The sequence below is a fragment of the Talpa occidentalis genome, unplaced genomic scaffold (assembly GCF_014898055.3).
Source record: "Talpa occidentalis isolate TD23 unplaced genomic scaffold, MPIMG_talOcc4v2.1 talOcc4.3, whole genome shotgun sequence".
Taxonomy (NCBI): Eukaryota; Metazoa; Chordata; class Mammalia; order Eulipotyphla; family Talpidae; genus Talpa; species Talpa occidentalis.
In genome coordinates, this window is record NW_023603184.1 from 47,396,281 (window position 1) to 47,409,888 (window position 13,608).

At 38.4% G+C, this 13,608-nt stretch overlaps 1 protein-coding gene and 1 long non-coding RNA gene across 9 annotated transcripts in view; one reads left to right on the forward strand and one right to left on the reverse strand.

Annotated features, from left to right (window-relative positions):
* Window positions 1-13,608, forward strand: part of LOC119255683 (uncharacterized) — a 39,869-nt gene that overhangs the window by 15,293 nt on the left and 10,968 nt on the right. The window lies entirely within an intron of this gene.
* The window catches only part of LOC119255682 (disks large homolog 2), an 811,058-nt gene continuing 798,598 nt past the window's right edge, over window positions 1,149-13,608 (reverse strand). For all 8 annotated transcript variants that reach the window (XM_054699571.1, XM_054699570.1, XM_054699569.1 and 5 more), the window contains 3 exons: window positions 11,711-11,820; window positions 5,065-5,156; window positions 1,149-1,937 (listed from right to left, as the gene is read on the reverse strand). In XM_054699571.1, the coding sequence (XP_054555546.1) occupies window positions 1,831-1,937; window positions 5,065-5,156; window positions 11,711-11,820 (309 nt within the window). In that variant the 3' untranslated portion in view covers window positions 1,149-1,830. The remainder of the gene's footprint in view (window positions 1,938-5,064; window positions 5,157-11,710; window positions 11,821-13,608) is intronic.

Here is a 13,608-nt window from a genome sequence, read left to right on the forward strand (position 1 = left end):
CGCTTGTTTTTGGAAAGAGACCCTCAATCTGAGCTCCGATGTTCTTACTGTGAAGAAGCCCCATCATCGCTGATGACTCCCTCTTGCTCTCCCATCCCAGCCTGCATGCTGGTTTGCTGCACAGTGTGGCAGAATCCCTGCCAGGTCTGGATGTACCCCAGAAATAAGGCGATGGGGCTTAGTCTGGGCATGCATAGAACCCAGAGCTGAGTGGTTATTGAGATTGTTGAAAAGTCTCTCTAAACACCATGGGCACAAGCAATGCTGACATCACCATCAGCTCTAAAGTGGGATATAGGCTTTGGGAGGTTTCTTTTTTTAAATCATTATTATAATTGCTAAAAAATAAACTTGGTCCAGGTGCAGCCCCCAAGAAAGGCAGTTCAATTGACTGAGCTCCAAGTTGTGAATTGTCTTTCCCTTTGTCTTATCACTTTGCTCTGTACATTGAAACAAAAGTCTGCACCTCTCACCCCTCCCCCCCACAACCAGATACTTCTCTCTCTCTCTCTCTCTTCCTCAAAGAAATAGTGCATTTTGGGACAGATCTCTCCATGGCTCTAAACCATCTCTAGCTGTTTGAAAACCCTCAGTTATTTGTAAAGCATACAAAAAAAAAAAAAATCCTTATTACTCATGGCTGGCCAAAAGATTAAGTGATCCTTTAAGAATTACATGTGAATAACTAGGAACAAAGATATTCAACTATATTCATGACAGGCTCAGGTTGTTTAACAAGAGAAAAGTAAAAATTTCCCTTTAGATCATTTGCATGAGTTTGTCTCTGAAAGCCATCCATTTAAAAATGCATTAACCAAGTGTTTTCCAAAAATATCCACGAGGGCAACTTGTTAAGAGATGTGCTCCTTGAGAGTATATTACTACTATGTGGAAGGGAGATCATGAGAGGTAAGTGAGGGAGAAGTCTTTGTCAGACTTGGGAAGGAACTCAGATGTTCTTAATGGATCATTGGCATCAAAAGGGAGAGTTCAACTTTGAGTTCCTGAATTTGATCCTCTGCTGATAGTGCATTCATTTAGTCTTTCAATTAATTAGTCTTTACAAAATATTTCACAAAACTTTTTTCACCTATAGAAATTTGTTTCTATACATTTAATATATTTTTATTGTATAAATTATTCTCATCTTTAGTGCCTTCTTTCAGTTTATAAATGGCAAAATAGATAATAAACAATCATAAAGCTAATCTCAGGTGGAATGCCCTCCTCTCTGTAAGGCCAGTCCTCCATACACTTGCAAATTTTATGAAATGCTCTTCTTTGCAGATGCCAGTCAAAGAAACTATTCACTTAGCCTTCCCTGATATTTTGCAGTCTCCAAAGGGACTCCTTTCTTTTTTCCTTCTTTCTTTTGCTTGTTAAAAAATCAAAGGATGTGCATAGTTATAAAATTCGAAGGGTACCAATTACAGATGTGGGTAATGGGAAGGTTGGTGAAGTTCAAGTGCTGGCAACTTTTCTTTAAAGCAAAAACACAGAGAACTCAGCAGCTAAATCAGCTCTGGACGTCTGCTGGGGTGAGGAGGCTGCCCATCTCTTGGGCAGAAAGCCCGTCAGAGGTTTATCCCTACACCTGGTACTTTGAGCAAACCAAAGCCTTCCTGCGTGCTGCAATGTCTTTTCTGTCCCACCCTTGGGCCCTCCGTTTCCTTCATGGCTTCACACAGTTTGTGTTGTACATTCATAAGAATTCACATTGACTGCAAAAACATAAATGCAACAAAAACATAAAAGCCTCCAAGTAGTATATTATATATATTTTGTTCTTCTAAATACTCTTCTGTCATTGTCAGAGGTGCAGTAGCTAATTTATAACTTTTCCTTTGAGGGAATCCAGATGAAAGGCCCAGACTGCTCTTCGATAACAAACTTGCATTGGTTATATATATCTTCTAAGGTGTCTCCTTGGACAATAGCTACAACAAAAGCAAACATAACCTGAATTAGGATCACGTCCCTGGTAGTGAAGAACAGTTAGCCAGCACCCAGCAGAAGCTCAAATCAGTGACAAACTCATTAGGAAACTATGTTTCATCAGTAAGAAAATTCACTTAACGAAGATGGTAGCAATGATTAAAAAACATGCTTTCCAGGCATTTCCTGGATCAGTTTTATTTTATTTTATTTTTTTTATTGTTACTTTTTTTTAAAATTTTATTTTTATATTCCCCATACAATTGCAACCCCCTTTTTTTGACCCCAACCCTCCTTTCCCTGCTCCCCACCCCCCATAGAGTGTCTCTGGTTCATAGTTCTTTGTTGATTTTGATTTTATCTTTCTTATAGTTATTCTTTTTCCTTATCCCTTATTTAGATTTTCTAGATTCCTGCTATCAGTGAGACCATCCGGTATTTTTCTTTTTCTTTCTGGTTTATTTCGCTGAGCATGATCCTTTCCAGCTCCATCCATGTTGCTGCAGATTGCATCCATGGGTTTATCTTTTTATTGCTGAGTAATATTCCATTGTGTATATGTACCATATCTTCTTCATCCAGTCATCTGTTTTGGGGCATTTGGGTTGTTTCCAGAGCTTAGCTATTGTAAATTGTGCTGCTATAAATATAGGGGTGCAGGTGCTCTTTGGAATTAATGTTTGATCAATTTTAAATGCACCAATCTTTCCTCTTTTTAATAATCTGTCTGTGGTTCTGGACAATGAATCATCCATTTACATTTTATGGATTTCTACTCTGAGGCAGGCACTGAGCGAGGCATTGATCAATTTTCAGATTGACATCTCCCTATTTAACAAAGAAAGCAGGCCCAATATTCTCTATTCTATTCTTTGTCAGGGGCAGAAATTCAGATATTTCAGACATAAGAAATAATAAAGGTTTTTGGGGAAACTTTACCTAACCTCCCAAACCTTTAATAGAAAGCCCCATCATTCTTTAAGTACTCTGGAGTGATACTGTGATTTATAATTAGAAATGTCTATTTGGTCTTCCTCTGTCTTTCTGGTGCAGGATTCCTAAAATCTTTATAACTTACTAAGTAATGCAACCAGAGTATCTTTGTTATGCTAGTGAAGTGACTTTGGGACAGCACTCAAGGGTGGGATTGGCTGCCAGGAGAACAAACCATGTGATCAGAGGGCTGGAATTTAGGGTCCTACCCCTCTAACTTAGGGAGGAAGTAGGTTGGGAGAGGGGAGGGGCTGGAGGTTGAATCAATCTTCAATAGCCAACGAGTTAATCAATCATGCCTCAGTTATAACATTTATGTAAACTCCAAAAGAAGGAATTCAGAGAGCTTCCTGGTTGGCGAGCTGCTGGAGAATCAGGGAGCATTGCACACTCAACACTGAAGCTCCGGACCCCTTCACCATACTTCACCCTATGTATTTCTTCATCTAGTTACTGATTTATACCCTCTGTACTAAACCAGTAATCCAGTGAGTAAACAGCTATCCTGAGTTTTCTGAGCTGCTCTAGCAAATTAATAGAACCAAGGATGGGGGTCATGAGAACCCCAGTCAGGTAACAACCCACACTTGGGACTGTTGTCTGAGTGGGGGACAGTCTTGTGGGACTGAGCCCTTAACCTCACAATAGGACCTTATCTCTGGGTAGGCAGTGTCAGGATTGAGCTAAATTGTAGGACATCTTGGCTGGAGTCTGCAGTTGCTTGGTGGTGTGGGAAAAAACCCTTTGACACATTGGAATTAGATGCAGAAACTTACTTGGCAAATTAAGATTTTACCATATAGGACTCATACAGAAGATACTATTTAGCAACTACTTACTAGAGTCACAAATAAGGGGAAGTATAAACAAAGCACAAAACCGTGTATTACCTAAGACACCAAATTGCCCAGAGTAAGTTTGTGCATCTTAGTACCTCCTTTGAACCAGTTTTCTTGATAGCTCTCCAGCATACTTTCCATGTAACACTCGGTCTTAAAAATAAATTGTTACTAAAATGTAGTTTTGATTTTCAAAAATAATTCTCAGAACATATTGATTATTGTAGTTTCATCCCAAACATAAACTAGTGGTTAAAAAGTACATTGTTTTGGTTTTTATTATTATTTTTAAAATTTTATATATTTTTTACATCATTTTTCATTTTACAACAAGCAACTACAAACCAGAGACACACTATGGGGGGCGGGGAGGAGGGAGTAGGATCAAAACAAGGAGGGGTGGGAATTGTATGGGGACTGTAACCGAGATGAAAATGCATACATTGTACATTGTTTTGATTTTATGTCCTACCTGGATATAGTTTTGGGATAAAACATAACTCATGTCTTTGTTATTGATAGAAATTTTACTTAATGTTACCCAATACAACATATTTGCAAACTAACAGCTAAGTCACTGACATTTTCGTATTCTGAATAAGAGAAAAAAATATAATATCTAATATTTCATAAGATAATTCAGGAGAAAAGTTCTTGTTTTTAAACCATTGAGAATCAGTTGGAGGGCAAATTTACAAGGTTTAATTATTCTTTGGATTTGATCAGTGTTTCATGAAAGCACAAAATATTCTACAACTTAGCAGACCCAGGAAAAGAAAATCTTCCTTTATTTTCCAAATTTCATGTATTTAAGGAAATATTTTTAAAAGTTTTTTTATTGAGACTTGACATGGAATCAATTGAAATACAGGGAAGTATTTTAGCTTCTTGTTCAAGTGCTGCTGATGGGGAGACAGACCCTGAGACTTCTCAAGAATAACTGCTTTGGAATTGTCAGTTTTAAGCCCTAAAAGTTTCTTTTTCAAGTTTTCTGATGATATCAAGGAGATCGTTTAATGAAGAATCAATACCTCAGATCTCCTTAATAGCAGGAGATAGCTTAGTAGCATCTGCCCTGAAGGTTTGGAACTGGGCCAGTGGGAACGTGAGAATTGGTTGTGGCTGACCATAAAGAGGAGAGAACCGGCTTCTGGATCAAGTGGATGAAGCAAAGGGAAATTAAGGATTCTCAGCAGGAATGTTTCAGGGCCCAAGTATGCCAGGTCCATAGACCTAAGTGTGCCAAAAGTCAGACAATTTATCTCCGTTCTTAGTGCACAAGAGTACATGAACTTACCTGTAAAATATTCTCCAAATTCTTGTTCTAGCTTAATTGCACGATCATAGGTTTTCTTGGCTTGTTCCTCTGTTAGGCGCTTATTCATCTCCCTGGGAAAATGAGGGTTGATATTAGAACAGAAAGAGAATACACTAAATTGTGAACAATTAAAATGTCTGCAAAAATTGAATCCTGAAAAAAAAAAAAAAAATTGAATCCTGCAGGAAACAGAAACTTCCTCCAAGAAACAGAGTCAAGAAACAGAATCTTAGGCCTCCCCGGTGGCGCAGTGGTTGAATGCTGGGCTGCGAAGCTGCCCACAGCCTCTGCAGCGCCGGTTCGATTCCCGGCTGCCGGGCAAAGGTCCCACATGGTGCGCAGACCTCTCCTGCCGCGCCTGCTGCCCCTCAGCAGTATTTCATCAGTCTGCTAGTTCTGCTCCCCACTCTGGCTATGGTGGATTCTTTTACTATCCCACACTTCTGACTGTACCCAGTGCTTGTATAAATAAATAAATAAATCTTAAAAAAAAAATAAACAGAATCTTTCTTCAAGTCTCTGTTTTGCTGGTATCACTCAGGCATCCAGGCCTCGTCCTCAGGGAGGTTCATCAGAGGGAAGTCCCCGGTTCCATATTAGACTGAAGAAGACTCTCTTTCCTTATGATCTCTGTCACTGTCCCCTATAGCCCCACAGAGTAGGACTACACTTCTGTCCCCAAGACAGGTCCAAGGATATTCAAATCAAGTGCTCTTGCATCTTTTGAGGCTTCTGTCTGTTCAGAGAAACTTGTTCATTTTACTCATTGTTTCCTTCTTTGGACAGGATTTCCAAATCCCAAGCTTCTTGGCTATTCTACTTTGAACTTTAGTCCAGTCTATCTCCGCTTGTCTTAAACGTAGAACTGAAAACAATCTTCTGGGGGTTGGGGGCAGAGGGAGAAGAGATGAAGGGAAGACACACCTCAGTCACTTAGTTTGACTACATCTTTGATAACTAGACTGGATTGTTCCCAGGTCCAACCTCTCCAAAGGCGTTGGTTTCTCAGAACCCCCTGCAACCCCCCCCACCCAAGGGCTGCTGTTCATATTCAGGGTGTAATTGGAAATGTGGAGTGGAGAAACAGAAGTGCTTCCAAAGAATTGTGGGAAATGAGCCAGCATCCTAGGAGTGTAATTTCAATATTTTCAGCTTGAAAAGACATTATGCAGCTCTGGTTACTTAACTTCTGCAGAGGTTGGGGCATGTCTACAGCAACTAGAGCTCTGAACATCCTTTTTTAGTCAATGGTATCTCAAGGCACGGAGGAAGGAAACTTGAATTAAAATGGACACAGACTGAATGTAACCAATAAAAGCGCTAGGACCAAAACATTTTAAAATAGTTTCTAAGCGATTAATATCAAGTACTGAACCATGATAGTGGAACTTGGTAAGGAAGAATCTTCCTTCCATACTTAAGTTTTAAATTTTTGTTCTGACTAGAGAATGGGCTACAAGGAATTATGCCTGGAATGACCTCTCTCTTTTTCTCTTCTAGTCTGTCTTCATGGTGGGTAATTACCATATCATATAAGCACTGCTTAATCACTGGAAGATTATTTTAATACAACCTAGTCTCGGGGACAAATTGAGATGGGAGGAAAATGAAAAATAACCGAATCTACTCATCGCTAACTAGTGACAACTTTCTCCTCCCTAGCCTTAGGTGTTAGCATTTTTATGCCTACTACACTGCACTTATTACATAAAATTACTTTAATTTTCCATCTTTTCTTTTTTTTTTTTAAATTTTTTTTTTTTTATAGAGGCATGTTTTTATTTATTTATTATATTTGTTTGTTTTGTTTATACATGCACTGGGTACAGTCAGAAGCGCGGGAGGGTGAGAGAATTCACCAGAGCCAGAGTGGGGAGCAGAGCAGGCAGAAGGACCGAAGTACACTGCTGAGGGGAGCAGCGGGCGGCAGGAGAGGTCTGCGCGCCATGTGGGACCCTCCTCTGGTGGCCGGGGAGCAGCCGGGGATCGAACCGGCGCCGCAGAGGCCGCGGGCAGCTTCGCAACCCAGCGCTCAACCGCTGCACCACCGGGGAGGCCCTTCCATCTTTTCTTAATCAAAAATATTTTATTAATCAAAGACTGACAAGCATTGCCCTCTGTCCTTATAAGAACACCAATATGACTGAATTTGTTGACTAGAATCCAGCAAAGACATTTTGGTTGGTGCAACAGGATGCATCACAGGTGCTTGTAGAATTCTGGAAAGCACTGCTGCCTTCCATGCCACTCAGGACAGCCAGAGACTGGGTCTTGGACCTGTGGTTCTGATCAATTCCTTTTTCAGAGCAAGAAACTGAAACCTAATGTAGTGAGAGGACTTGCCTAAGGTGGTGTCGTTAATAAGGGTAAATGTCAACGTTGTTCTTTTTTCAGGCAATTTTAGTCAAATAGATTTCACATCACATGAAGTTTTAATATATTTCAGAGCTTTACTTTGAAAAAACCAAAAAAATTCAGACATTAATATTATTCTGGACATGATGCTGATGGAGGCAACACAAAGAAGTGGGATTTCTTAAAACATTTGTGGAAATAAACTCATTTTGTTCTGGAATGATCAGTGGGAGGAATCACGGTATCTGGAGGAATAGTATCAATAATTATCCTTCTTAATAGCACAGATCCTGGGAGGTGTCACTATTGGGTACACAAGATGCTGGATTAAACCAAGGGATATTTTTCACAGAAAGATAGTCTTTTGCTTCAGATAGTTAGAAATCTTGTAGTTATGGATCTTCTTGGACGTCCCTGGCCCAGGTTGGTTTGTTTATTCTGAATTCCCTTTGTACTTAGTGAGTTTCGGTTTTTGTACTAGAGCACATGATTGTTCACTTGCCTGAACTGTGAGTATTTTGATGGCAGTGAGGGGAGCTTGTTTGTCAGAATGTGCGACGGAGCCTCAGGTTAAGTGAATACATGAATGGGGAGGTAGACAAATGTAGTTATGACACAATTGGAGACAGAAGTAAACAAAGGCCACCATGAGGCAAGAAGGTACAAGCAGACAGGGATTGTGGTGGGGGGGACATTCAGCAGGGTAAAGAGACACAGCAAATCTTCTCACTACTGGGGTTTTGGGAGTCATGGAGATGCAACATCAAAAGAACATCACTTTTGTACATGCTTGACTTTCTGCTTCTCTGAAGAGACAGCGATATATGTGGTCATCCACTCTGTGGTTTGACGTGGATGATGCACTTGAGAGAACATGTTTGTGATGATATATCAATGCCTGAATGTGATAGCTGTCATGCTTTTGTTCCAGCTGACCTACCATTCACTCCTCCCTGGGGAACAGGCAATGAATGCTGGCTTTGCTCCTCAAGTAAAACCCGTGGAAAAGAATGAACGGAAAAGTAACCATCCAGCGTTTTATAATGTGATCACCGATTTGAATGTATTTGAATGTCCCCATTGCTGTACTCAAGACCTATGGATAGAGCTGCAGCAAATCGTAGCCAAATCCTCCTCTTCATGGCAGAATCAGACTTTAGTGTGTTTCATTCTTGCTGGTGATAAGTGGCTGCCGCAGCGCCCTAAGGCAACACTACATAATTCACTTCCTAGTTGTGGAAGGATATAGATATTCTCTGATGGAGCACCAGGTGGGAATGCCTCCCAAATCACACTGAACGAAAAGTGCAAGTGCTGTTTCTCCCTCAGGTCTCACTTCTCTGGGAGGCCATTTATCACTGTACTGGTTTATGACATGAAAACTTTTTTTCTATTTCTAAAACATGTCTTTAAGCTGCTGTTCCCAGGAGGTGAGGGCCATTTTTTATAACATTAATAATATTTATAATATTTCTGAGGCTCTTTACAGATTATAACTCACTCTCACATCATGAAATTTGTGGCTGCTTAATTCACTTTGTATAATGTCCAGCACTGTATCCTACATGAGGATAATTCTATCAGGAATCATTGTTTTATCATCAACTTATTTTTTCCATGTGCCAACTATGAGCAAAGCTCTTTCTGTTGTAATTTATTTATTTAATTTTTATTTAAACATCCTTGTTCATTTTTTCATAATAGAGGATTTCTCCTCTCAGGTGTGGTTGCTGGTTTTTCCACCTCCAAAGTACCTACAGTCCTCCACCACACTTCACCACACTCTCCGCTACCCTGTTCTCCATTCTCCCCCACACCTCCTGTCTTATATCTATGGTCTGCTTTCAAGGGTCAATCTTACAGTTTGTCTTAGTTTGGTTTCTGTGGATTCCACATAAAAGTGAAACCATTTATGTTTCTCCTCCTAACTTTTCTTGGAATAATTCCTTCCTGTGAAATCCACGTTTATCTTTTTTGATTGCTGAGTAGTATTCTATTGTGTATATCTATACCACATCTTCTTGATCCACTCATTTGTTCTGGGGCATTTAGGATGTTCTCATAGCTTATCCATTGTAAATAGCACTTCCATAAATATAGGCGTCTAGGTTTCCTTTTGAATTAATGTTTTTGTGCTCTTTGGATAGATAATTAGCAGTGGAATTGTTAGGTCACATGGTAAATCCATTTTTAATCTTTTTTTTTTAAAGAATCTACTGTACTTTTTTAATAAAATATTTATTTATTTACACAAGGACTGGGGTACAGGCCAGAGGCGTGGGAGGGTGAGCAGAACAGGCAGACAGATCAAGAACACAGCTGAAGGGAGCAGCGGGCGAGACAGGAGAGGTCTGCTGCGCCATATGGGCATCTCCCTGGCTGGCCAGGAATTGAACCCATGCTGCAGAGGCTGCAGATAGCTTCACAGCGCTGCGCTCAACCTGCTGTGCCACCGGGGAGGCCCCCATTTTTAATCTTTTGAGGAATCTTTGTACTTCTCTCAATAGGGGCTGGATCAGTCTACATTCCCACTGACAGTGTAAGGGAGTTTCTTTTTCTCCACATGTGGCCAGCACTTGTTTGTGTTTTTTTAAAGATAGGGCCATTCTCACAGGTATGAGGTGGTATCTCATTGTAGTTTTCATTTTAATTTCCCTAAAGACAATTGATATTGAGTATTATAATTTAATACCTAAATTTATGAGGCTGAAGTTACTGTCATTGACCAGCTGATTAAATTTTTTCACCCTGCTGAGAACCTTTGTCCATTTTTTATTTGTGGGAATATATTCTCTTTTTAAGATAAACCTCTGGCCATTTCCTCAAAGATTGACAATGTATTCAATTTAATTTCCTTAGGCTACAATTCCAGCTACCATGCTTGATTTACTTCTTTGTCCTCAGAGAAGTTGATATCCTCTACATGTAATTGCTTTCACCTATGGGATTAAGTAATTTCGTTTTCTTTAGCCTTCCCATAAACACTGTTTTCCAAACATTTGTCATTTATTTCAAATGCTGTCAAACATTCTAAGGTATTGAGAACCAACTGAGGGTATATTTGAGCAAAGTTCATGCAACAGACACACTGGTGTTACTTCTTAGAAAAGGCACTGTTTAGGTATTGGGTTGTTGGAGGAGGCATGATGTACTTTTCTGTTTTTTCAAGCAAAAATGAGTTATGACTTTTCAGACAAGTCAACATTACATAATGATAACATAATTTTACTCCTTTTATAGTAAGGTAACTTAAATCTGTTGCAGTTAAAATAGCTACTATCTCCCAAGTAATCACTACAAGCTAAATTACATTCATGATCTAATTTAACTTTCACATTTGCTCTATGGGACATTATTAATGTGGCTAGTTTGGTGGTGAGGAACTAAAACATACAGAGGTCAGGCAACTCACTCCATGTTGATCAAAACAAAGCAACTAAACAAAGTAAAGGAAAGAACTAAACTTAGCTTCACCAATTTTCAAGTCCCACTCTTGGGCTCTTTGCTACCTTTATGGCTACTATAGCCTCGTTCATTCTGCCTGGGTGTGGTCCACAAAGCAACATCAACAACTTATTTCAAATCACCACAGAATAATGTTACTTTATAGTCAGATCATGAATATATATCCAATTTATTTACTTGCATTTGAAGGACTATATTTCACAAGTCCTCTGAAAAATAAAAGAACAGAAAAAATCTGTGTCATGAATTTTTCCCTTGCTCAAAAAGTACACAGGTATGAAGCTACTGGTTTGAGTTATAGATGTTTTTGGCTGTGTCACTAGGAACACTCCTTATTAGGGAGAGTGGGCTACAGACATAAGACTTTAAATAAGGACATAAAAATTCTATGCTAGAACAAAATGAAATGCAAATGGAAAGAGTCCAAAATATTGTCAGCTCCCTCTATTAAAACCTCAAACATTTAAAAGATTTATTTATGGGACGGCTCTGAGAAGAAAGAGATAAATCAAAGATAATTGATTTCAAACCAAAAAAATCAATCTTCAAAACAACCAACAAAACAACAAAATCACACACACAAACTTGTGATATGAAAATAAAAATTAAGAAATATTAGTGAAGACATTTAAAGAAATTACTGACATCTTTCTAGCGGTTTGAAAAACTATCTTTTAAAAAAGGGAACTTGTGGAAATGAACAATGGCATCATCCATTTATAAATATTTATGAAAAAAGTTGTTAACAATTTGCTGTATAATATGGAACAGGGGCTAGATGAAGCCTCCCTTGTTCTCCACTTACATCAGAGGTTCCAGGGACTTGGGCTTAATGAAGATGGCAATGGGATAGAGCTGGGCAACTTGTAACCGCTTGATAGCATTTCCTGATACATCAAGTATACAGTGTTTGCCCTGGTAGAAAGAGAAGAAAAACATGAAATTAATCCAGAAAGAATGACAAAAATTCACCAAAAAAAATGAGAATAATGTAAGTGTGTTTTAGAGGGAGGTAAGGGATACTGGATCTCTAAAAGTTGAACAAGAATCACTGCAGAGCATAAATAAAAGTTGATACAGAAGATCATCAATGCTTGTTTGCAATAACTCATATGTGCTATCCCCCTACCGAGTGTCTGCTATTGGGAGGGGCATATTACGTTATCTGAGTTAATTTTATTTTCTTAAATAATTACCTGATACGTAGCAAATACGTAATGTGACTGAATCCCTTCTCAAAAGGTTCATAAATCATCCCTGAAGACAACTGTCTAGAAGAAATCCCCAAATGTATGAGGTAGGTTTCAACTGCATTTTATAGAAAAATAGAAATATTACTAACTTGTCCAAAGTCTCAGTGCTGGAGCACTCAAACCCAAGTGTAGAGAACAGAGAATTGTTGGTTGAAATAGACACCTCATTGTCTCACTGGCCCAGCGTTAGACTTGGAAGAAAGAGTTTAGAATAATCACATAAATCTTTGCTGAGTGCTTATGTGTATTCTTCCCTCTACATGCTCAGTCTAGCAGAGGGCAGACAAGAAAAGTTACCTTAAATATTTTATCTTAAAAGTTGAGAGAGAGGCTCGCACTGAGTAAGTAAATTTTTTTTTGTCTGTTAACAAAGAAAAAAGTTCCCATTACATTAAAACACACCCCATTTAACTTGGCTTTCATTGCAATGAGTTCTCAGAGCAAGGAGTTGCTTTATAAAGTATTTCTGCAAAAGCAGATACATTTGCTACACGTCATATTCTACCTCCTGGAGAGAAATAGTTTCATTAATTAGGCTGAGGCTAGAAGACTTTTCATAAGAAGAAAAAACAACAACTATATTATGCAGAAAGGATCAATCCTAAATCAATAATAGGGGACAAAAATTCATTTGTAATATTCACATGAAAATGAACAGAGTCCAATGAATATTTGAGTTCTTATCAGGGAAATATAGTAGGATGGCTCAAACCTTTATCATTTAAGTAATATATTCTGTTTCTTATCCTTGAAAGGTAGCAGTTATATAAAATATATTAAATGCTGTTTGCCCAGAACGTTTCAAATTAACAAAGGTTGCATCTACATGCTTACAAGAGAAGAATAGATGGAATTATCTAGGAAAATAATTAGAAACAGTAGGATGTACCCACTAGAATATAACTTTTGAGAGAAGGAAAATAGATGCAATTTCTTAATGTATTTTCAGAGAGAATTGAAAATTTCTTGTTTAATTTTTTTAATCCTCCCATTAAAAGGGGTATAAAAGACTGTATAAATGAAATCAACCCAACAAATATTAATTACACAACAGAATAGGACTGGCACAATTCTTTTTTTTTTTTTCCTATGAAATTGTTCCTCTGTATTCATAGGCTCTCTCTATAGCAGATCTTAATGCCTCAGTCAAATGCCTTCCTATATTATGTTCTCTTGTATGTTCTCCTTTTTCATGTCCTTGATGGGAATCACAGCTTCTACACCTCTAAGCTGGAATTTCTGCCAGGAACAGGTTAGGTCATCCTACCATCTATCTACTCCTCTACCATGAGTATCTCAAGTTTTCAGGATTATAAACTGTAACTAATGCTGACAGAAACAAAACAACCGAGGCTCTAAATAACTAATTAAATGCTATTTTTTTTTACATTACCTCAGTAAACATAAAAAAAAAGAAAAAGAAAAATATCAATTTGTTTACAGGGGTCAA